Raw genomic sequence first — 26,560 nt, forward strand, 5'->3', positions numbered from 1 at the left:
ACAACACGTCACGAAGTGACATGTCGTGAGCTTGTAGGTCTGTGGGTTTTTCAAGAGCGCGGCACCGTCGCGCGACGAAGTGTAGGGAGAGGAAAAAAATCGGGGCTCTCTTCTCTGGCATTCACTGACTGGGGTTGGGAGGAGCTGGAGGGGGGGGGGGTTGAGCGGGTTCATGACACGAGGGAGCCCTCGCATTGGCTCGTTGGGACGTCAGTCTCGTCAACGCGTCGCTCTCATTGGCCAGTGCGAGTCGTGGAGGGGGCGCGGCCTTGGTTTTGTTGATGTGCTTCTCATTGGCTGGAAGTGCATGCCTGTTATCGCCATGAAACAGCTGATTGGTATAGTAAACAATGCAATTATTACAGACAGTACATCACATTGCAACAGTTGAGCTTGTAGATCTGCTGATTGTTTTTAATAGCTAGTATATCATAACATACAGGGCTTAATTGGTTAATGTAGGTTTTGAAATAATAATAATTCATAATCAAAATCTACAAAGTAACTTGCAACTTCAAGACGTGGAGCAGAAGAAGTATTGCAAAAATTGCGCAATGCACACAGACACAATATTAAAACATGCAGACGTGTATAGCCTGTTTAGAAATACTATAATGCTTGATCGTTCATATCCATAAAAGTCAATATATATATATATATATATATATATATATATATATATAGATATATATATTGATTGATTGATTGATTGATTGATTGAAATATTTATTAACAGTTTGCAGAATTACAGTACATTTCAAGCACAAACTCAATACAAAGACTGTTAACTGTGAGTGGACGACCCAATTAAGCATTACACTTGTTTACAAGAGGTCCTGCATGGTCCACCTTGTTCAATTCATCAATTCATAAAGAAAAAAAAAAGGAAAAAAAAGAATATATATATATATATATATATATATATATATATATATATATATATATATATAACCCCAAATGTACGTACAGCACTCGAGTAATATACTTAGTTACACCACTGCTTAGTTACTTTGCACCACTGTGTTGTCCTATATATAATTTATAACCAGTGTGTAACGTGCATGTCTGGGTTTTACAGCCCTGTCTGGCTCAATCATTGTGTTACACTGACCCCTTGTGGATGGAACAATCAAATGCAGGAGCTGTAAGCTGGATATTTCAGCTACAACAGAATGTGAAGGGTCAACAGCTACAAGAATGTGATTATGTGAAGAGTCAACAGCTACAACAGAATGTTGAGGGTCAACAGCTACAACAGAATGTTGAGGGTCAACAGCTACAACAGAGGAGGAGATAAGGCCAGTTCATACATGATAAGGTGACCAAACCACCGAAAACTACAACATGACGTCACGCAGCGGCCGCGGTTGTAAGCGACTCACCGCTCACCCAAACTCATCCCTCTTGTTTTTACCTTATCACCTAAATCTGGAGTACGAATAGGCCTCTGCGAGCCGTCCATCGTCGTAACACTGTACAGACTCACGGTCCAGTATAAGGCCTGCCACTAACCTGCCTATCAAGAGTATGACCGTGGACCAGGCCTTTTCACAGGATTCCTACCATATTATATTATTCCACTACACTGTATATTATCTAACATTATTATTGCGACATATGAAAACCTGCATTTCCGTGCGTCACGTCACAAATCCATATATGGCCGCGCCTCGTGCACCGGCGTAGGGCCCATTGGGCCACGCGGGCCGTGGCCCAGTCAGTTTAGAGCTTGCCCAGTCCCTGTGACATCACGCCTCCGTATAATGGGCACGCCTCGTGACATCACGCCTCCATCTCCGCCTCCAGCTGACCAGTTCGTCAATCCAATCCATATGTTGATCCTTCCCCACTCGTCCTTCCTCTTCGATGTCTGCCTTTTCACTGATACCTGTCCAACTCTAGACAGGCCTGCCCCAAAGCTTTTAGTGCAGCCACACCCGGCAGCCGGCGAAAACTGGAGTTCTCAACAGGCCCAAAACTTAAGGCTTACCTGGGCCCTCATCAAACCCTGTACACTCAAGACACTGCCCCCGCTGCCACCCTTATAGATCTCCATATATGGAGCTGACCTGTTCTGACATTCCTTATGTTGATCTGACCTCATCAAACCCTGTACACTCAAGTCACGCTCCATATATGGCCAGTACATAATTCATTCCATATGTTGATCTCATCTGACCCCCCATGATGCCAAAGCACCAGCGCTCTCCCAGCAGTCTGCTGTCACCCAGGCGGATGCGTACACGCGACCTCCACCTTATATTATCTTACATTTGACATGTATTATTATTGCTACTACTTGTATTTACCTGTATCTCCCTCTCTGTGTCTCTTTCTCTCCCCCGACACGGTAGAGGCAGAGTCGGGTTCTGCTTGACATTTCTTCCAGCTAAGGGGGGGTTTTTCTTTACCACAAAAGGAGTAGCCTGGGGTCCACCTATGCTTTCTATGGCATAGGCAGCTCCCGGCCGGATCCGCCGGGAGAATCTAGACACAGCTGCGCGACATGAGACTGATTAATTAGAGAGACAGAGAGAGAGAGGAGTGTGTGTGTGTGTGTACATGTGTGTGTGTGCGTCAATTTAACAAAGATGCAGACAATCAGAAATCAGCAGAGAGTGATCGACGTTTGCGCTACTCTATGCCGAATTGAAATTTTTCCTCCCTGTAAATAAAAACGTCTGGGTTTCCGAGGCTACAAAAGGAGTTGCATTGGTGTGGTTGACTTTAAAACGGATTTGTCCAAAGGAGTGTTTGGGCAAATGGTGCATTTATATAGTGCCTAGACAGGAGCCGGGGTTCGAACCGCCGACCCATGGATCATTGGACGACCTGCTCTACCTCCTGAGCCACTGTGGCTTTAGATATTAGGCTTTAGATATTTCTCTTAGCTTTTTCCACAGGAAAAAAAAATCATATTTACACGTACTAGTATAGGCCTACCTGAGATGAGAGCTATAGAAGGTGTGTGAGCATTTATAGGCGCTTTGTAATGTGCATTATATTATACTTAATCATTCAACATGCTAGGACACTACAAGGTGCAAGGAGTCAGTGTGTGTCAGCTAAATTGAGGGCTGACATTGGTATAATCTGCGGAGGAAGAATACCTTAATTCGAGTACCTTAATTGTCCAATAGTCCACGCCACGGGTGGTTCAAGGAAGAGCTAAAGTCCAAGTCAACTAGTCCCTGGTATAATCCACAGTATAGGTTCAGGAAGAGCAAAAAAAGGTCTAGGGGCCAGCCTAATAGCATTAACATAGAAGTGTGTACTGTATTTTTACGTCTCAAAATGTTATGATGAATTGAAAACGGTGGACCCTCTTCTAAACAAGTGTAATGCTGTATGGTGTCGTCCACTCACAGTTAACAGTTTTTGTATTGAGTTGTGCTTGAAATGTACTGTAATTCCGCAAACTGTTAAATACTTCAATCAATCAATCAAGCCTGTCATTATGAGCAAGACTCCTCTGCCTTGCTCAGCGTTCTGATGACAGAATCATGCCATGTTTCAGCGATCTGATGGCTGTTGCATGGAAACGGTTCATTAGCCTGGTGGTGCTGCTCTTGATACTGCGGTAGGCCCCCATGCCCTTCCGCGGGCGTTGTGAGGGGTTGAACAGTTGCTCTCCCACCCACTGAGCAATGTACTAACAAAAGCTTAATTGTGACTAAAACAAATCACGCACCCGTCAACTTCGTCAAGTGAGGGGCGCTTTTACATCATCTCATTCCGGCCTATCACAATTTGCGTCCTCACTTTCGTCTTTAATGTTTGTGTGTACACAATGTTTGTGTTTACACTCAAAACTGGCCATTCATTGCCAATGGCATTCAATGTTTGTGTTTGTGCAAACACAAACATTGAGTGTTTGTGCAAACACTCAAAACTGGCCATTCATTGTCAATGGCATTCAATGTTTGTGTTTGTACAAACACTCAAAACTGGCCATTCATTGCCAATGGCATTCAATGTTTGTGTTTACACAATGTTTCTGTTAGGACAATGTTTGTGTTAACCCTCAAAGCTGGACATATAGGAGTGGCTAGCGCCCCTCAATAATAACTACGTGGATCCATTGGAACAGGTTATTTCTTCAATTCCCTCAAAAGGTAACAGTTTTGGACATACAAGGTTTCCACTCAACAGCGACAACGTCTACATAGTAACGACAATTGAGTTGTAGGCTACTGTGTTGTTGTTGTCCATCCCTGTATGGCACTCACGTGTTGTTAATTAATTTGAGCATGTTTTGAGCAGATCTCCAGGGACTCATTCCCCTCTTTAGATGTGGGGAATTAATTAACATTAACATTGCACCTTGTTGTTGAGCCAGTGTTTCGTCAGCTCTGGGCGCCGCATGGCAAAATGTAATCAATGGTTAATTAACACACGCACACCTGCAACCCACCTGGGTATGGTCTGCTTTTGTCACATGAACTTCAGAATGAGCTCAGAACTAAAAGGTAGACACACACACAGACGCACACGCACACACAAAATCGCCAATAGACGATATATTCCTACTAGAAAAGCAATAATGTGAGAACAGCTGCCCAGTCCTTTAAGCTCAAGTTATATTGATTGATTTAAGTATTTATTAACAGATTGGATAATTACAGTACATTTCAAGCACAACTCAATACAAAACTGTCGACCATAAAGCATTACACTTACAAAAGGGTCCACCATGTTCAATTCATCATAACATTTAGAGACGTACAAATTCGTTCACCAGGTGAACTCTAAACACGCACACAGCATGCAGTGAGGAAGATGGGAATTAAGAATTCTTCCCCACAGTGCCTCCGTAAATTCTCATCTGAGTACACAAGAGACAACAATTAGTATCAATTAACATCTAATTGGGCAATTGGTTATCAATGCAAGAGTAAAATACAATACAAAATAGGTACAGTATAGAAAAGGGGCATGAAGCACAGACAAGAGCAAAACACAGCAGTTAGCTCAATCCACCATGTAACACATTAAAATTGTTGTTTTACCTCGACAATCAAGATCTGGTAGGGTTTTTTTTGTTGAGAAAAACACATTAAAGAGCCTATCAATGATCTGCAGCTACTCAGTCAGGATATGTAAACTGAATGTTGGATGAATGACAGTCTTTGTGGGATTACAGTCACATACTGAGAAGGTGTTTGTTCAGCCTCTTCTTGAAGGCGTGAACACTGCTAGATGTAATGTCTCCAACAACCACCACCGGAGGAAGGCTGTTCCATGTCCTCATAGCAGAGTGGAGAAAGCTCCTATCAAGGCATTTGGTGTTTAACTTGGGGGTTTCCAGGGCGTGGCTTGGTAGTACCCTCCGGGTGATTCGACCTGAGGTGTGAGAGCTTGAGGTATAGTAGTGCTTTGAGGTCCACTGGACAGTTGGGAGTGTGCATCTTGTAGAGAACAGTTGTTGCTGCAACTGTTCGGCGATGACTCAGCTTGCTGATGGCGTGGTACGGCTGCAGGGCAAGGTCCTCATTGTGAATGCAGTGATTGCGAACGCAATGAGCACTAACTATGAGACCTAGCAGAACATGTCTGTCTGTCTGTGTGTGTGTGTGTGTGTGTGTGTGTGTGTGTGTGTGTGTGTGTGTGTGTGTGTCATGCTGTAACACCACCCGCCCGCCACCAGAGGGCACAGCTGTATCACACACAAAACACACACACACACACACACACACACACACACACACACACACACACACACACACACACACACACACACAAAAAAAAACTTAACTTAAAAAAAAACTTAACTTAAAAAAACTTTAAAAAAAACTTTAAAATAAAAACATTTTTTTTTTTTTTTTTAAGAAACTTAAAAAAACCTTAAAGGAAACGTAAAAAAAAAACACGCACGCACACATACACTAAAACAAATCTTTAAAAAACCCACTAAATTTACGAGCTGCGTTCGCTTCCCGCGTCCGCGCGTCTTACTTGTCTACCCCAATGATAGATACTGTAGGTACATGGCAGGGACTCATAGAAGACATTGCAGTCAAGCTCTGGTACAGCAGGGACTCATGGAAGGAGTATCGGCATGCACACTGAACACAACGGATGCTACACCTGCTGATGGTATGCCTGATAGAAGTACAACATTATGTCAGAACCACAATATAAAGATACATAATACAACATCACTTTTAAAATGGCCCATCTATAAAGCTCCCGCCGCAAGAACATATAGTTTTGGCGCACCTGAGGAACAATAGGACCATTCAAAAACCACACCTGTGTGAAGTGAGGGGCGCTCTTATCATTGTACATTACCCAACCTGCTGTACTTAATGTTTGTGTTGGCACAAAAAAAAAGCCGATTTGCTCAGACACATATGGCGTAAATTCTCGTTTCATTGTCAATGACAAAAAAAAAGATCTGTATATAGGAGCAAAAATGCACATAATGATATTCTAAACTAAAGCATGGTTTGACATCAAAACAACTCGATGCCTATACCTTGCTCACACAAGTCAGTGCATATACAGCCAAGCAGAAAAACAAAATCACACCCGTGTGAAGTAAGTGGTGCAACTCCGTGTGGGGGTCTCCAGGGGGGGGGGGGGGGGGTTCCAGACCCACAGGAACGCACCCAGTGTCGGCCCGATTCCGGCGAGCCGCCCCACGTCCGAAACGGTTGAGAAATGACAGAGTTACCGTGTGGGGGTCCCTCTACTGTACCCTCTACTGTACTGTACTGTCACTGTACTGTACTGGCACACCTGAAATCACCATATATACAGTTAATATGTGCGTGTGTGTTTGTTAGGTTGCGCACAGGTGGTGAAAAACAACCATCCTGTTTCCGTGCTCAGACGCACCCACACACCCACACACATAGTCACTTAAGGAAGTGGTTGCACCACTTAAAGAAATACATCGCATGGATGCACCTGGGACGTATCCTCAGTGATCAAGTCCCGACTCAGGTCCCAGTAAGCTATACCCTCGATCAGTCCCATTAGGGAAAAACCAGGGCCACACAGTGAATGACTGGGTACCTGGCTTTATAGGGGGATGGGATAATCAGTTACCACTTATGCAGTAATGCAGTAATTGGGGCGTGGACACAGCAGTTTGAGTGGAGCCATGTCTCCTTGTTACAACCCCCAGATACGATATCCGTTTGACCAATCACAACACCGTATCATTTACGGAGAATGTAACCTGATTTGAAAAAATGTTAACGTAATTTCTTTGAGCTGTACTTATGCCAAAATCCCACAACTTCCGCCCCCCCAAAAAGTTACCCTCGACAGCGTAGGTTGCCCAGCGTGGGTAGGTGGTCTAAGATGACCCCTAAGGACAAGCTGTAATTGCTTAAGCCAGACGCGAAGAGTTCTTATAACGGCAGTGGGTGCCGTTATAAGAATATTTAGAATAGTTGATGTTGTAATTGGTCCATGTGTGCCTATGGAATGTATGGAATCATCATCATCATCATCATGACCTTTATTTATACTCGGACATACAGTTGAGGGCAAGCCCTCATTTTCAACGTAGCCGCGGTTACAATTCACAAATACAGTCAAAACAATACATCAACACAACATTATAAATCAGGATAAATTACAAAGGAACTTAAATGCAGAACAATCAGTAAAATAAATCAATTGAAGCATGAGCAATCACGGCGAAAATTTTTCTGGAGCATTCCTTTGATCTGACCGAAGGATGGCAGGGAGCTCAGTTTGAAGGAGTTTTGAAGTTAATTCCACGAGGTTGGGCCATAGACAGAAAAAGCTGTCCTGCCCAACTCTGTCTGAGCCTGAGGAACCTTGAGCCTTAAAAAATCACTAGAGCGGGTCTGATACGTGCTATTGTTCAATTCCAACATGGAGCAGTTATAGTCACGGAGCATCCCGGCAATGGCTTTATATAAAAATAGGTGCCAATGCTTATCTCGCCTCTCTGTCAGAGAGGATAAACCTGAGGTCTCATAAAGTGCACAGTGGTGGGTACCATAACTATCTCCAGTAGTCCACCGCAAGGCAGAGTGGTAGACAGTGTCTAGCCGCTTTAAAAGTGAAGGACCTATAAATTAATTATGTCCCCGTAGTCCAGGACCGAGAGGAAAGTGCAGGACCCAATAATAGCTTTTTTACTGGAATTTGGAAAACAGAATTTATTGCTATACAGAAAACCTAGTTTTTGTCCAAGTTTGGAGACAAGATCAACAATATGAAATTTAAAAGAAAGTTTATCGTCAAGCCAGATGCCAAGATATTTATATTCAGAGACCCTCTCAATCGTGGAGCCATCTGAAGAAGTATACTATCCAAGTCAATATTCATAGCCCTAGAAAACAGCATACAGTTTTACTTGCATTTAAAACGAGTCTTATCTCAACCAGGGCATCCTGGAGAGTATTAAAAGCAAGCTGCAGGTTCTTAACGGCAACCTCAACAGAATTGGCAACACAATATAAAACTGTGTCGTCCGCGTAAAGATGGGATTGACAATCCTTCAGAGTGGAAACAATATTATTAATATATAATGTAAAGTACAGAATGCATGTGCCGACAAAAAACGTAATACTTCCTACAGTTAATATGATAACTATTTATAAATGAAATAAAATAATGACTGTGTTTTTATTAGCCAGGGATCCTTTTAAGGCCCGCATCTATACTTCCGCCTCTGCTCTGAGATGGGCATTGTGAAAGATCACATAATGTCATAAGGGTGGCACAGGGGATGGGCACAGTGTTGTGAGATATTATGTAATGCCATGTGGTGGCACAGGGGATGCCACAGCAGCACTGTGTATAAAACGTAAGAACTGGACAATGGGTTTTTAGAGAATGGGTGCGGGGGTGAGACAGAGGACAGTCATGAGGGTTTCTTTAGTCATACACCTGCTTTCATATTTGATATTGTTCTCTTACTTCTCTCCTCTGTGTTCCTCATCGTCCTCTTCTTGTGAGTTGCAGGCACTGTTTAATCTCAACAGATTTTACAAGGCTGGAGACGTGGTTCTGGGAGGGTTGTTTGATTTCAACCTCTCACCCGTCTTCCCTGATCTGTCTTTCACCTCCAAGCAACTGGACCTCATTTGCTATGGGTGAGTATATACATATATATGAGTCATTTTTTACAGCAAAATGTTGAGCCTTTTGTACTTTTGCCTTTTGAACCTGTACAGATTGTTCTTCTCGTATACCGAGGGCTCCATCTTGCGCAACCCTTATCGCGTATCCCTACACTTATTTTTTCCATTTTTTACTATTTTAAGGCCTGACGTCGACCTTTAAAAAAAATGTTTTCTAGATCATGACAATTTTCGGAAAGATTTGAGGCACATTTTAACGATTTTTCTAAAATAGCAGACCTACAAGCTCGGCACGCTATGAGCTTGTAGGTCTGCTAAATTATAACATAATGTTTAAAACACCAAAAGGGGTTCCCGCCCAGAATGGGTTAAAAAACCTTTTAAAATAGTTCAACTAGCCGATCTACATCGAGACATTGTGAGCTTGTAGATCGGCTATTTGAACTATTTGAAAATGTTTTCTTTAAATAGTAAAAAAAAAAGGCACATTTGTTTAGGGATTAAGGGGTGATTAAGGGGTGGCGCAAGATATAGCCCCTAATCTATTATAGCCTACTTACTTACAACATACTTACATGCTTATTTATTATTGCTTATTTATTGTTCCGTATATTACTGTACATACTGTAATTTCTTCTGTATTTCTTCTGTCATTGCTGCATTACTGTATTGCACTTCTGGCTAGACGCCACTCTTCATTTCATAGTCAAAGTATTTGTATACTGTGTGCAGTGACAATAAATTGAATCTAATATAATCTAATCTAATCTTTTAAATACAAGTCACATTTGAGATATCTGAAACGCAGGTCCGGATTGGCTGGTCTGGCAATTCTGGCAGATGCCAGAACGAAGGGCCTGGCAGTCATGGGGCCGTGGGCTGAGCCGAAACAAAAATAAAACGTAATGAAAAAAGACAGTCTTTGGGCCAGTGTGAAGACCACAAATGCCAAGGCCGATTTTCTGTGCCAGTCCATGGCTGCTGAAATGTTTTAATTTGTGTCTACTTTTAGTTGACTAAACACAATATGATTTTAAAACAGGTCTGGTTAAAGTGTAATGCATTGTTTTAAATGATTACCCAAACATGCAAAATTCTTCTCATTAGTACATTTAGTATCAATTATTTTGAGCACAGTAAAACTGTGTCATTCACCATTTCAATCAATCAAACAACAAAGCTAAGCAATATGAAATACAGAATGACTTGTCTTAGCTCTACTGGATCGCGTAGATCCAGTAGATCCAGTAGCCACCGAGTGGCGTGCTACGAGCTTGTAGATCTGCTATTTTTTCAGAGAGAACATTTTTAACTAAAATATTGGCTTCTGGGGTGGGTCCCTGGAACTACATATTTTGAAATGGGGGTCCGTGGCCCAATAGAGATAATTCTGGGGGTCCTTGACATGAAAAAGGCTGAGCACGACTGACATAGAAACATGGGTTTTTCAGAAAAATGTTAGGATTTAGAAGCCTTTTTTTTAAATCGACCTCAGTCCAAAATGGGTTAAAGTGTATTTTGTGTGCTACAGTTTCAGCATTGACGTGTTCAGGCAGGCCCAGACCATGGCTTTTGCCGTGGCAGAGATCAACAGCAACCCCAGCCTGCTCCCCAACGTCACGCTGGGATATAGTATCTATGACACCTGTTTCACGCTTGGCGTTGGATTCCGTGCCGCATTGTCTTTGGTCAGTGGGAGAGAGGCACATTTTCTATTGGATGACAGCTGTGTTGGCTCTCCGCCGGTGCTCGGAATTGTGGGTGCTGCGTCCTCAGCTAATTCTATCGCCATATCTAGTGTAGTAGGTTTGTACAGCGTGCCCCTGGTAAGTTTACTACTTGAACCCCCCCCCCTTTTGACATCACCTGTTGATGATATGTGCTTTGGTTGCTTGTCATATTTGTTGTTGTCAGGCAGAAACCTTTTTTTTCTCCCATAAATTCCCTATATTTGATCAATCATACTACAGCATCACACAAATGCATCCGAAGTAGCAGGTCAACAAGCTCCAAACACAGTACAGAGCTACACATTTTGGGCTTACGGGTACGTTAACATACTTTGCCTTTGGAATGGGGAACGCGGCTAACCTGTCCCACCGCTGCCACCAATGTGGCCTGGACCGGGAGGCGAACCCGGGTTCCCCATTCTAAAGGCACAGTACGTTACCAGCCGACTAAAGAGCCATGGCCCGATAGGCAAGTAGTAACCGTATAGCCTAGGCCTACAGTAACAGTATTGTTACAGGACATGAGGGTCTACCCGACAGAGACGATATACACAGTATAATATGATGTACATGTATCGTTGCAATGCCCTTCTACAGTACTTACATAGTCCTACAGTATAGGAGTATATACTGTAAGTATGGCAGTTTTTTTCACGTTTGTGTGACACTGTGTGTAAATCAAACAAAAGTTTCCACCCGCATTATCCTTGAAAGAGATATACGATATCAGCAGAACAGGCAGATTTCGAATGTAGGTTTTCATAAGGTCAGAGTGCAATGGATCTGTGTTCCAGGTTGGATTCATCCGGGCCCAAGAGTATAGGGATTATATATATATATATATATATCATGGTCACATATAGGCCTATAGTCTAATGGGGAGTTTGAAATCGAAGTCAACATTAACACATTACCATTTAATTTAAACTAGACCTGTACGTGACCGTCGCAGTCGGTCACCGGCCTACTTGGGAACGATGCAACTTTGGAACCTGATGATATACGTTGTCATAGCACCCGTTTTAACGGTCAGCCGGTGTCCCACATGGAGATCTGTGTATGTGCCTGTGTGTGAATTCAAGACTGCAAAATGAAAAGTGTACTTGGCAATCAATTCGGCCCACTGGCAGAGCCTGATTGGTTGAGCCTCAATTGGCTGAGGCATGCAGAGGCTGGAAATTGCACAGGTGAAAGGAGATGGCATCATTAGTCCCTGCACTGGCAGAGCCTGACCAGAGCCTTTTGATACCTGGCACTGCACTCCCTGTGGGGGTGTGGGAACGCGTGTGTCGAATGTGAAAGTCGGTGGGTCAAACGGTTCTCGAGTTACGTGCATTACAACCGTACCTACACACACGTACACACACGTACGCACGCAGAGACGTGGCGCATTAATATAGTAGATCAATCATTTCTAAGAAAGAAATTGAATGCAGGGATGCCTGAATGAGGCACAACAATATTAGGAGGTATATAGTTCCGGCAATATCTTCAAGTCACTTTCACTTCTGTGGTGTTGAGCACCAGTGGTGTGCACAGACATTTAGAGGGGCAGGTGCTCAAGTGAAAAAAGGGCACCTTGTGCAGTGCATTTTGGGGCAGGAATCCATTTTGGTGCTTTAGCTATTGAAAAATAGCAGATCTACAAGCTCATAGCGCGCCACCGAGTGGCGCGCTACGAGCTTGTAGGTCTGCTATTTCTTTTTAATCGAAGATTTGATCAATGTCACCATGTTCCACACACTAAAAAAATTATTTCTTTTTTTAAAGGGACACTTCACCCTTTTTGCAAAATAATATATGTTAATGACGTTTAGAAGCTTTAGAACACTTTCCTGGAGATCTTTATGTGTGTAATATGTGGTTTTAGATATTTTAGATTGTAGCAGTGAGCCTGTTGTCTCTGATGTCATGGACACTGGGCTCACTTCCTTCCTGGACTACATGTTGTCTCAGAAAGACAGCTCTCCCCCTATCCACAAGGAGGAGCAGTGCACCAAAGAATTATGGGAATTGTAGTCCAGGAAGGTAGTGAGACCAGTGTCCATGACATCAGAGACAACAGGCTCACTGCTACAATCTAAAATATCTAAAACCACATATTACACACATAAATACCCCCAGGAAAGTGATCTAAAGCTTCTAAACGTCATTAACATATATTTTTTTGCAAAAAGGGCGAAGTGTCCCTTTAAGAGCACATTGCCAAAAGGGCAGGGGGTGCTCTAGCACCCCCTAGTGTCTATCTGTGCACGCCACTGTTGAGCACAGTGACAGGTGGAGTGGAGCATGAAAACAGCCTTGTCAGCTCACTCCTCTCACATGCTTTGCTTGCAGGGGAAATGGAGCAAAGAATTGCACCCGTGTGAACCGAGTGGTGCAACTCCCCCACCCCCCCACCTCCCTATCTCCCTATCTCCCTATCTCTCTCTCTCTCTCTCTCTCTCTCTCTCTCTCTCTCTCTCTCATTAGCAGCCAACAGTGCAGCAATATCCACATAGGCGGACACACATAGGTACATAGCTGAACACGGACATTGCTGTTCCTTGGAGTGGTTGCGCACCACTCAAAAAAGAAAAGAAAAAAGTGTCATATTACAGAACAGATGTGTCCTTTTTTCAGATAAGTTACTGGGCCATGTGCTCCTGCCTGAGTGACCGGAATCAGTACCCATCCTTCTTCAGAACCATCATAAGTAGTGCCATCCAGGTGAACCTCTCTAAGTAGTACATGTTCCACACCACACACACACACACACACACACACACACACACACACACACACACACACACACACACACACACGCACACACGCGCACACACACACACACACACACACACACACACACACACACACACACACACACACACACACACACACACACACACACACACACACACACACACACACACACACACACACACACACGTACACACACACACACACACACACACACACACACACACACACACACACACACACACACACACATGACAAATACATCCCTCTAGTGAATGTAATTGATATCACATGTCACCTCTCATATGATTGTGATAAAGATTAGAAGATAAAGATTTCTTTCTTAGAATTGTCTATTTGTACGTCTTTAAATGTTTTGATGAATTGAACAAGGTGGACCCCAATCTTGTAAACAAGTGTAATGGTTTATTGGGTCGTCCACTCACATTTAACAGCTTTGTATTGAGTTTGTGCTTGAAATGTACTGTAATTCTGCAAACTGTGTTAATACAATTTCAATCAATCAATCAAAAAATACCTTTTAATTAGTGGAATCTATAGGAGATTCACTGATTTGGGTAGACAGACAGGCAGACAGACAGACAGACAGACAGACAGACAGACAGACAGACAGACAGACAGACAGACAGACAGACAGACAGACAGATCCTGCAACGGAACTTTCAAAGAGATCAAAGATTTACCAGTATTTATTTTATTTTTTTCATTTGATCAGGTGCGAGCTATACTCCAGATTATGAGACGGTTTGAGTGGACTTGGTTCGGACTGCTGTTTATTGATGATACCTATGGCCACGATGCAGGCCAAATATTCCAGACTGAGCTGGCCCAGTCTGGCTGGGGTTGCCTGGCGTACGTGGAGGCTACACCCTGGGACAGTGACCCTGCTGAACTGCAAAGAATTGTCTCTGTGATGAAGAAATCCACAGCGCGCGTGGTCGCCGTCATTCAACATGGGATCCGTGCACTTAAACTCATGGACGAGGTTAGATCAGAGACGTGCACACACATAGACATCAAAGGGGGCTTCAGCCTCTATAGCTGCCCTTTTACCCGTCTGTAAAAGAACTGCCCTTTCCAGACCACGAATGTAGCATTTACTAATGGTGAAAGAAATGCAAATGCCACTCCTTTCCATGCCATGCCCCTGAAGTCTCCTGAACTTGAACACTTGTATTTTTGCGTTGAACAAATTTGTTTAGAAATCCATGTCGTTGCACCGCATCTCCACTAGCTAAAGCTATTTTTGTCCAAAAGTGCCCTCTTACAGGATTTCAGCCACTGCCCCTCTAACACTCTCTGCACGTACCTGGTTATGATCCATGTTCATTTGGCAACTCACACCATACCTCAACTCAATCTGAAATGAGTCATATCGACGTGAAGACATTTCACTTTCATAAGCCTATACAGACATAGGTTTCTATTTAATTGCAAGCATTTGGTTAATTGCATACAATCATACAATTTGATCACAATTAAACGGTTTTCTCCTACACTTTCTTCTTTGCACGATAAGCAAATAAACCATATTCAACACATCTTAAAACTAAGGGCTGTTTTAGCGCCACCTTTTCAAACCTGACATGGCGGAGACCTGTGCTCGGAGGAGCACTTTTCTAGTTGCTAAATTGTCGTTGATTGTTAATTGTTCACAATCAACAGGTGGTAAAGCAGAAGGTGACAGGTTTGCAGTGGATAGCTGGTGTGGATTTTTTAGCAGACCCAAACCTCCAGGATCCTCGTTACATGCCCTACCTGAGAGGCACCCTGGGTGTTGAAATCCACCGTGGAGAGATACCAGGACTCAAGGACTTCTTGTCGAAAATACATCCTGGCAATGACCTTGGAAATAGCCGTGAAAATTTCATAGTGAGCCGCTTGTTTAAGTTCTATGTTCAAGGTTATATTTATATTGTGTAGAGGTAAATAAAAGTAATCCATTTTCTCCACCCCTCCCACAGTAAAATGCTGTTTAGATTAGAATGGAGCTAGTATTACGCCGGTATTTTTGTAGGCTACATCCAAACTTTTTCTGTTTATTTTTCCCCCCCAAATTGTTTACGTGTCCTGGTACTCACATGACGGCACTTCCATCTTTAAATATTCACAAGGTATTATATTTCTGATTAAGTTTTAATTCTCTTCAGGTGAGGCAGTTTTGGGAGCACACGTTTCAGTGTAAATTTGCACCCCTTCCGTCAGAGTGGGTGGACGCTGGTGGGAGGGTGTGTACTGGACAGGAGGACCTGGGGACAGCAGAGACTACCCTGCTGGATGTGTCTGACCTCAGGATAGAGGTGACCGTGTACAAGGCTGTGTATGCTGTGGCCCACGCCCTCCATGACATGCTGCAGTGTGTGCCAGGAAGAGGGCCTTTCACCGGGCACAGCTGTGCCTCGTTGCAGACAGTCCAGCCATGGCAGGTGTGATATTATAACAAACTGTTTATTAGAGATATAATTATGAACTAGACTGGTGCCCGTGTTGTGATGTCAGAACAGGCCAGATCCACATATGGAGGTGATCAGGTCCAGAGCCCGGGCAGAGAGGCTTTTGTGCTGCATGGTTCTGGACAACCGGAAATGCCCACCCGGTTATTACTTGCGCGAGCAGAGCGTGCAAGTAATGTTTTTTTGTCCGGTGCCAGTTATACCCTGGCATTGGTACATATCGTCATCACGCCATTATGCAGCTACGGACATACGCATCAAACGACCCAAGTAACCACAGTATACTGCTAATCAACTTACTTGCGCAAGCAGAGCGTGCAAGTAATGTTGTTCGTCCGGCGCTCCGATGCGTATATCCGTGGCTGCGTATGACGTAATGATTAATTTGTGCTTGATATGGCATTGGTTTCAGATTACATAGGGGCATTACCTTTAATCCACCCGACACTGAAACATATTATTACGTCACCATTGAGAGCCAGTTATACCACCGGCATTGGTACATATCTTCATCACGTCATAGCAGCTACGGACATACGCATCAAACGACCCGAGTAACCACAGTATACTGCTAATCAACTTACAAATTGCATATACATATATATACATAGAGGCATTTCCTTTAATCCACCCGACACTGAAACATACATGGTACATATCTTCATCACGTCATACGCAGCCACGGCATACGCATAAAATGACCTTAATTGGTTGTTATTAATTACGTAACCAGTCAATGTTTTTAAATAGTTTAAAATGAATTACGATCATTTACAAGGTTCAAAGGGTTCATTCAAGAGTTGTCAAAGTATTTTCTTTCAGTCTAATAGATGAACCCAAAGAAGATACTTAAATATAATAGAATCTATTAGGAAGATGGCCTACAATAACATACAGGACGTTCGAACTCTGATCAGCCCATAGTGACAATCAAAGCAGATGGGGTGGGTTATTCTAGGAGCGTGGCAACAATCATGGACATTCGTAAGGAAAGGTGCATATACCAGGATTGGTATATGTGCACTACTTGCATGCCCAGAAATGGAGTGTTTTGATGGCAGATCAGGGCAAGCTCCATATATGGACCATGGTCGGGGGCCCTGTCCTAGATCCCGGGCAGAGGCGGTTCCGTACAACCGTCGGTCTGATCGACTCCGGGCACTGCACTCCCTGTGGTGGTGTGGAATGCGTGTGTCGAATTTGAAGTCGGTGGGGCGAACGGTTCTCGAGTTATACGTGGATTACAACGATACACATGAACGCACGCACGCACAGACAGACAGAGACATAGACAGATAATATTATACATAATGAATAATAAACTGTGTTGCCAAATTTCTTATAGTGATAATACATCATACAAATTGCCTAATTGGTTTTATTTTAAAATATAATCCCATTTCTCAATGCACCTATGGTTGGGGGAAATAATATGCATTTCATGTTTAAATCGTGTCTCTTGCTCTTCGTAATTTTGTTCATCGCCTTTTCTAGCTTGTGTATTACCTGGAAAAGATCAACTTCACCACATCGTTTGGTTATCAAGTATCATTTGAAGAGAACAGCGATGCCTCGCCAATCTGTGATGTCATGAACATGGTGTGGCTCCCTAATGGAAGCTCAGAGGTTCAGTATTTAGGTGTGTACAAGACGTCGGTCTCTGGAGATGAAGAACTCATCATTGATGAAGACAGCATCTTCTGGAACTTTGAAACCAAAAAGGTTGCTATGGCTATGCAATAACTAATGTTGATGTTGTGAATGTAATTTAGTTTGGACTTAAACTGATCGTTGTTCACTTTCCTCTGTAGCCACTTCGGTCAGTGTGCAGTGAGAGCTGTTCGCCTGGAACCCGTGTGGCCAGAAGGAAAGGAGAACCTGTCTGCTGCTTTGACTGCATCACTTGTTCTGAAGGAGAGATCAACAATGAGACTGGTAGGTTTACATTGTATATACAGAAGATTATCTTTAGGCTGGAATTGTGCATGTCTGTGACCTTAATCGTCTTTCCTTTGTTAGACTCTACAGAGTGCACCAGTTGTCCAGAGGACTTCTGGTCCAGTCCCCAGCGTGACCACTGTGTCCCAAAGAGCGTGGAGTTCCTCTCCTACCATGAGGAACTGGGTATCTCCTTGACAACCATCTCATTGTTAGGCACACTTACCTGTGCCATTGTGTTGGGAATTTTCATCTACCACCGAGAGACACCAATGGTGCGCGCCAACAACTCAGAACTCAGCTTCCAAATTTTGATGTCACTCAAATTGTGTTTCATGTGCTCACTCCTGTTCATTGGACAACCCAGACTCTGGACTTGTCAGCTGAGGCATGCAGTGTTTGGGATCAGCTTTGTGCTGTGTGTCTCCTGCATCCTGGTAAAGACTATGGTGGTGTTGGCCGTGTTCAAGGCCTCCAAGCCTGGGGGTGCAGACATTATGAAGTTTTTCGGTGCGATGCAGCAAAGAGGAACAGTTCTGGCTCTCACTTCCATCCAGGCAATAATCTGCATAGCCTGGCTTGTGTCTGCCTCACCGACTCCTCATAAAAACACACAATACTACAGCGATAAGATAGTCTATGAGTGTGAAGTGGGATCAACAGTTGGTTTTGCAGTGTTACTAGGTTATATTGGTTTACTGGCACTCCTCAGCTTCGTCTTAGCATTCATGGCTAGGAATCTTCCAGATAACTTCAATGAAGCCAAGTTAATCACGTTCAGCATGTTGATCTTCTGTGCCGTGTGGATAGCCTTCATCCCAGCATATATCAGCTCTCCAGGCAAATATGCAGACGTAGTGGAGGTATTTGCTATTTTGGCATCTAGTTTTGGCCTTTTGGCGGCATTGTTTGGGCCAAAGTGTTACATAATGCTTTTGAAACCTGAGAGAAACACTAAGAAGGCCATAATGGGTCGTGCTGCCAGCAATACATAAGCCTGAAAGAGACCTATGCTCCCTATTGTGTGTGTGTGTGTGTGTGTGTGTGTGTGTGTGTGTGTGTGTGTGTGTGTGTGTGTGTGTGTGTGTGAGAGAGAGAGAGAGAGGGATTGATTACAGGTGCAAGTCATGAGTCTAATCAAGGGACATCCAGTCAGAGATACAAGTTTCATTCATTCATTCAACATTTATTTATTTTCTCGGATTAGTGCATATTCTCTGTGGGTTAAATAATTACTAGGGGTGCAAAGATACAGCAACAGCATCAAAATATTAATTGTAATTTCAACGTATCAAAGTATATCGATATGTAAGCAGGAATATATTTTATTTTTTTACTTTGTATCGTATTGTTTGGTCTATCGATATGACACATGTGTGTATTCTCTGTGTTCATGTTGTGCGGGTTTTTTCACGTGTGTTCAAATACAATGTCCATGTATTTGCCAGAGAATCACTATAATAAGTGTAATAATAATAATAAGGGTACCTAATACTAATAATAGTAATAAATGTTTCTCTTAAAAAATCTGCACCATCCACACGTTTCACAGATTTAATTTCTTTGCTAAATAGTTACTGTATCAATTTTAAATCATTGAATCATATCGTATCGCCATGAATGAACCAATGTATCGTGATGCTCATCGTATCACTGATTTATAATTGATACAGTAACTATTTAGCAAAGAAATTAAATCTGTGAAACGTGTGGATAGTGCAGATTTTTTAAGAGAAACATTTATTACTATTATTATTATTAGTATTACCCTTATATAACGCGCCCATAACAAATTACTATAGGGCCTATAGTAATTTGTTATGGCCGCGTTCGGAAATAGCCCACTGAGCGCACTGTGCAATGCAAACTAATAGGCGAGTGTGCTCCGGTGCGGTATTTGTCATGATCAGAGTCAGAGGTGTGTAGGACCCAAGCGCAGGACAAATGCAGAGGATGAGGCAGACACAAGGCAGGTCGAGTGCACGGTGGTGGCAACCAAAAACCAGAGGGACAGGAACAAACACAGGAAACACGAGGAAACTAGGGATAACTAGGAGCAAGAAATAACACTGGGACTAGGAAAATACAAGGAACCACGAGGAGCTAGAATACACTGACAACAATTTACGAACCAACAAAGAACTGAAAACACAAGGGCATACTTATAGACATATAACTAGACACAGGTGAATAAAACTCAAAATCAAGACAGGGACTAAGAGGACACAGGTGGAAAACAAAGACTAATCACAATACAGGTTAGACAAGGCAGGTACAGAACTACAGGGGAAGACAGGATGGCACAAAACAATACTACAAAATAAAAGGTACACAAGAAAACATAACATGTCACGGACCGTGACAGTATTTCCGAATGCGCCCTATAACTCAGATCAAAGCTGCAAAACAGCCTGAATGTTGACTTTGTAGTCATTCTGTCATATATGCAAAGAGGTTATAGCCTCTTGCAAACAACAAACCAGTGTTTTCTGTTTGCATCTGGTGTTTTGTTTAAGATAATTCCTTTTAAGGTGCTCCTAAACAGGTAACGAACAGGCATCTTGCTGCTGCACTCTGGGAGATGTAGTTTCTGAGGTCTGGGTCATGCTAGCTTATCTACGAGCTCGCAATGTGCCAATTTAATTGGCTTTTTTAACTATTCAAAAATGTTTTTCAAAATAGTAGAAAAGGGTAAAGTTAGTTTAGGGATAAGAATTAGGAATTAAGACCCCTCACCTAACCAATTCCCAGCCTCACTCATACAATTGATTGCCATGGCAACCCCACACCTGCCATTTGATTACTTAACCAGTCCACTTTTCACAGTCAGTTTGCACTCTTCAGACACAGGCAGACAGGCAGATCAGATCTCCATATGGGACACTTGCATCGTTCCCAAGTAGGCCGGTGGCCGACGGGGCACAGGTGTGAATCATGGCCATGGGACTGAGCGGCTTTACCGCAGGCATACCTGAAGCAAGAATTTGCTACATTTCTTCTGTAACAGGAGTAGGCTTTTGTCGACACACGTCTCATATTTGCCATTGACAATGAAAGGAGAAATTAGGTTAAATGTCCGCCAAAGAAAGAAATAAAAAAAGCAACAAAGATGTCTGTCTGTCTGTCTGTCTGTCCTAAGGGTTAGAGGAGCCCATTGTTGTCGAAAGGTTGCCGGTTGATTCCCTGGACGGGCAGGAAAAATCTGGGATCACCCAACACCGCTGATGTGCCCTTGAGCAAGGCACTGAACCCCCAACTGCTCCAGTGGCTGCTTAGTGGCCAACAGTATAAGACTGTGGTTGTACTGGTCAGCTCCCAGGTGTGTTTTTCCATGTGCAGGGCGTTGCTGAAAATGAGTAGTAATGCTCAGCTACTGGGGTACATATAGGAAGAAAAAATAATGCTGCATGCATGCGTGCGTGCGTGTTTCATTATTATTATTTTCATAATGAAATTCTTTCGGACTGGGCTGACACGTCCTCATACGTCATGGACGTGTTGGTAGTCATGGCTGCCAGTTCCCACCTGATGCCCTGTGGGAGTCCTGAATACTCCAAACCGCATCGAATAACTGCCAGTTTGCATAACGTCTTCAGACTAGGACTTAAGTCTAAGATATACAGATGATGGCCTGTACATGCCAGGTATGTCCCATTTCCTCCAAAGATGATGATACTATCTCCGACCTTGCAACAGCAAGTCCTAGACATCCTTGAAGACGGGCCTTTCCCATTGGGCTCCACCTTGTGAAAGGAGACAGTCTCTGGGTTGAATTTCCACAGATCACTGAAGGTCTGACGATTGTTATCGCCACCATAGATGTAAAGCTCTCCATTGTAGGCAAAGGCTGTATGACGCATGCGTCCATCTGGACGCAGCCGTGCAGAAGGAGTGCTCAGCCAGACGTTGGTCTCTGTGTCAAACACTCTGATGTCGTTGCGGTACTGATCCCACTGGTACCCTTTGCCCCCAAATACAAACATATTTTTCCCGATGATGGTTGCAGAGTGACATAATGAAGCAGGTGGCAGCGTGCCTCCGGAGCAGATTAAAGTCCAGACCATTGTGGCGGTGTCCAACGTATACATGACATCAGTGCATCTAATCTGTTGGTTGCATCCTCCAAAGACATACATGACCTTTCCCGAGACACAGGCCGAGTGGCCCCACCGCGCCTCTGGAACAGTCCCATAAACGGCTGGCTTGAACCATCTGCAGGTGTCGACATCAAATGCGTAAAGCACATTGAAGCACTTCAATTGACAAGTGGTCAAACCGCCCCATATGTAGACAACATCTTCTATCAGCACCGCTGTGTGGCCCCAGCACATGGAAGGCACCTCCAGGGGATGTTTTCCCCTTTCGGTCACTGCGGGCAACTTGTTCCAGCGCAGTGACACTGTGTTGAAGACGTACACATCGATGACCACCATGTCGTCCACAACGCTCCCCTCGCAGAAATCCCCTCCAAACGAGTACAGCTTGTGACCCACTGCTACAGCAGCGTGGTAGTGTTTCTGTGGTCCGCCTGGCAGGTGAATAGTCCAGCTCAGCATCTCACACAGACGGCACTGGTGGGCATGCAAAGACGTTTTATTCACTGGAGTGTTCACTTTATGTTGTGTACGTTCCCACTTTTATCGATGCAGTGGCGCAAACATCACGCAAAGCTTGGGCAATCTGTGAAGCCGATGTATTGGGTACCTGGGGGCACACCTTCACCACAGAATCCATATTTTGGAGCATGTCATTGGTCAAACAGGAAATAATTCCCATTGTGATCTTGTACATCAGCCATTTGACAAGATTTGCCTACACAAACTGAGTTCTACATGCAGAACTCGGCGATGTACAACTAGTCTTGATCCACTGATACTCAAATGTCTGCCTACTCAGATTCCTGGGCTCTACACACCCTCCGCCAACCTAGTCCCCATATATGGGGGACATGGGGAGAGCAACGGACTTGAACTCATGCTTCCTTCATGCATGAGTGTCCAGGTTGCTCCTTTACACCTGACAGGGGGGAGTTTCCCTGGTTGGACGTAGCGCGTGGAAGGGACACGTTATTCCAACCAGTTCCTTTCCCCTACATCAGGCGCCCCGGCTGGCCAGGGGGAGGCAATTTAGAGACCAGGATTACTGCATGTTTTTGTGAGGGTACCTACCCTAGGGGGCACGGGGAGAACATGCAAACTTTACTCCACACAGAAAGGCCCTTTCGCCTCGGAGAGGACACGCCGCCAGCACCCACAGCGTCCCGAGTGGGAATCAAACCCAGGACCTTCTAGATGTGAGGCGACAGCACTAACGACTGTGCCACCGTGCCCGTGTATGTGGTTTTAACTTTGAAATTGGTTACCAAAAATACATTGATTTTATTAATTAAGCAAAAATAGGGAATCAAGGGATTTAATCATAAACAGATGTGTGGAAATCAGTAGTCAGTAGTGTACTGTGTAGTATGTGTGTATGCATGAGTGAAGTGTGTGTGGGTGCGTGTGGCACGTATTAACCAACATGTTTAAGGGTGCCCTGCATAGTAGGAGAGGTGCATGAGGCAAGTGAAAAGAGCAGAACTAGGGAGGCAGGCTTTTATAGGGCGTTGGCACCGAGCCCATATACCAGCCACTTAAGACTGATTATCATCATCATCAGGGTCTGCTCCCCAAGACCAATTGGAACAAAAGAGAACAGGACTTACCACAGGGCAAAGCACAACATAAACCATAACCAGATATCCGAGAGTACACCAATACTATTAATTTAGTCAGTAGGCCTATGCCAATTAATTCCTACCACTGTTTGGCACTGCTGTTGTACCCTACTGGCTCACCTGCCAGTGAGGAACCCCGACCGGGAGGACATCCTGTTCAACATTGCCCTCTGACAGGTGTTACCCCAGCCCGTAGGAGTATGACAATGCCTCCTACATTATGTGCATTTTTTTTTTTTCTCAATGTGGATGTAAACAAAGGATGTCATGTTGGAAATTGATTGAATACTTTAACAGTTTGCAGGGAAAAAAAGCACAGGAAATTATAGTTCAATACAAGATGCTTTAATACCAAAGAAAGTCTCCCTTGGGGTAAAAAAAACACCACATTTATTTAAAATGCAAAATGCAGTTCAAAATGGTTTTCAAGAAAAACTCTAAATGGGGAAATAAAATCAGCAATAGAACCATTTCTTATGATCTAATTAGTTACAACTGTATTAATATCCTCCAGTTTCTCCTGTGCGGAATTCAATGATTTCTGAAGATTCTCTTTGTAACATGTTGCAGCTTTGTTGATGGTTTTGAACTCGTGCCCGTCATGTTTTTCTGAATGCTGGCACACACGGCACGCCAACTGTTCATCGTCCAGACAGAGTAGGCTGAGTTTCTCGCCGTGCAGAGTGCAGAAAATCTCAGACCTTGTTGACAGAGAGCCGTGACTTCTCTCCTCTAAGAAGTTCTCACACAGGTTCTTCAACGCCAAGTTGGTAGTAGGTTCATCCTGGGAGGTGTTCGATTTGCAAACAGGACATGTTGGGTTTCCTCCTGCGCACCGTTGCTTCAGGCAGGCTTTGCAGAAGCTGTGGCTACATGACAGGATAACGGGATGTTTGAAGATGTCACAGCACATGGGACAGGTGAGCTCCTTTTCTTGTCTTTTCCATGAAGCCATTTTGTGAGCTAGTAGCACTTCCTCCTCTGGAATGTTCCCCGGTGCAGTGTTTCAACTTTACAGCAGTTCTAGTAGAGAAAACAGCAGAGATCATAAGTATAATGGTTTAAGTAGTTCAGCATGAGAATCAAATCAAATGTATTACACCCCACAGGTTTAAAGATTTTTGTACTTTTTCTGTTTTGTATGCGTTTGTATAGAGTTAACATATTACTCTAAGTATTAGAGTATGGTCTATTCGAGTATAATAGACCCGCAGGTGTAGTTAGAATATTCAAATATATAGCCTATATATGGTTTCAAAAAAATATATATTTTGTTTCATCCTGAAAGCCTTTGAGCCAAAAGGCCCAATCGAAGATACACCGTTTGTGAGGCATTATTTATAACCCTATAACGGTTACCCGGCCCTCCCCCATTATCAGACATACAACACACTGCAGCTGTGGGCGAGGCTTCAGTTCAGGTGGGTAGTGCAAAGGTGAAAAACAGGTATTAACTGGTTGGTGTTTGGCCACATAAAAACCGAATTTAACACTTTCTGTAGCATACACTTTTTTGAAAGAAAGTGTACTGATGATTTCAGAAAACAAGATAGGACAGGGCGAACAAGGAGAAAAATAAACAAAATATATCTACAGTCAGCATATCCTGAGGTTAAACATAATTTGCATGACCATAGCAGCATTATGTGCAGGCTATTGGGACTTAAGTGTAAAACACACTTCACACAACATTTATGAAAGCACACTACACACCTGATCCAGTCCAGAAGTCCAGAAGAGAGAGAGAGAGCTCGATTCTTAACAACACAGATTATTGTGACACCACACAAGACAGACTAGTCCTGCTAAATACTCACAGAGGGTGTATGGTGGCCCAATCAGAGTGGGGGGTGGGACCTCTGGGTGGGACACAGCAACAATATACATAAGTGGGGGGTGGGACCTATATGGGTGGGAGACTGGAGTGGGACACTGAAACTGAAGGTCAACACCCCCCCCCCCCCCCCCTAGTCAAATCATGTACAAACTGTTCATAGGCCTACAAAGGAAAACAAAATGTAGTGCATTGATGTTACATTCTTTAAAATATGCTCAACTTGTTTAATTCATTTAAAACTTGTTTTCCAGTTTAAGTAATTGGTTCAAGTTTGTTATAGTCTGTTGCATTTAGTTTACATAACAAAATTCAATGATAGAAGTAGTTCAACTAGCCTACAACATTCACATTCTGCAGGTTCCCCTTCCCTCGGTTCATAACAATGCAAAGTGATGTTACTATAATATTCACCATATTGCCTTTTAAGATAAATAATGTATGAAAACGTAAAAACGTAATAACATGTGGCTAACATAACAGCTGAGATAGAATCCAAAAGGGAAGCACGCAGATCTCAGAAAAAGTTGACCGGTGCTGAACAAAAATATACAGATAAAGTAGGATGTCCGCACACAGTTCCTTGCACTCCCAATATGTTTATTAGGTAAGGAGAATAACAGCTAACATGTCTTCTTGTGGGAGGAAGAATACAAACTAAACTATATTTGCTATTTTACAGTGGCTGTAATCTTAGCTGCTGATTTCTCAATTATCCTTAGCTTTCTCAACTGTATCTTCATCGACTTCATTCTATCAATGTATCTAGTGCATCTTATTTTATTACTTTGTTTCTATTAAAACTTTATATAAAAAAAACATGTCACTTCCTTGCACCACACTCCTCCCATGCAGCCTTGATAATAACGGAATGGTCAATGGTTAAATAACAATCAGCACTGTGCATTCTAACCAGTAATGAACAATACATTGAGGACATTTATTAAAACAGCATAGGCCTATGTGTTTTAACTTTGATGGTTGGATGGCACTTACACACGCCTTCTAATGAGAGCGCAACATCTGTCTTGGAAGAGCCACCCATCGACTGATCTAAT

General features: G+C 43.3%; 1 protein-coding gene across 1 annotated transcript; it reads left to right on the forward strand.

The window, feature by feature from the left end:
* Positions 1 to 5,444: 5,444 nt before the first annotated feature.
* Positions 5,445 to 18,947, forward strand: LOC310857220 (extracellular calcium-sensing receptor-like; the record flags this gene model as incomplete). Its single annotated transcript, XM_083762830.1, has 8 exons — positions 5,445 to 5,495; positions 8,953 to 9,083; positions 10,603 to 10,759; positions 14,277 to 14,546; positions 15,712 to 15,987; positions 17,509 to 17,736; positions 17,826 to 17,949; positions 18,034 to 18,947. 8 exons carry the CDS (start codon positions 5,445 to 5,447, stop codon positions 18,945 to 18,947), a joined length of 2,151 nt encoding a protein of 716 aa, XP_083618956.1.
* Between the last annotated feature and the right edge of the window lie 7,613 nt (positions 18,948 to 26,560).

Source organism: Protomyctophum parallelum (genome assembly GCF_964188405.1).
Source record: "Protomyctophum parallelum genome assembly, chromosome: 4".
NCBI classification, from domain to species: Eukaryota; Metazoa; Chordata; class Actinopteri; order Myctophiformes; family Myctophidae; genus Protomyctophum; species Protomyctophum parallelum.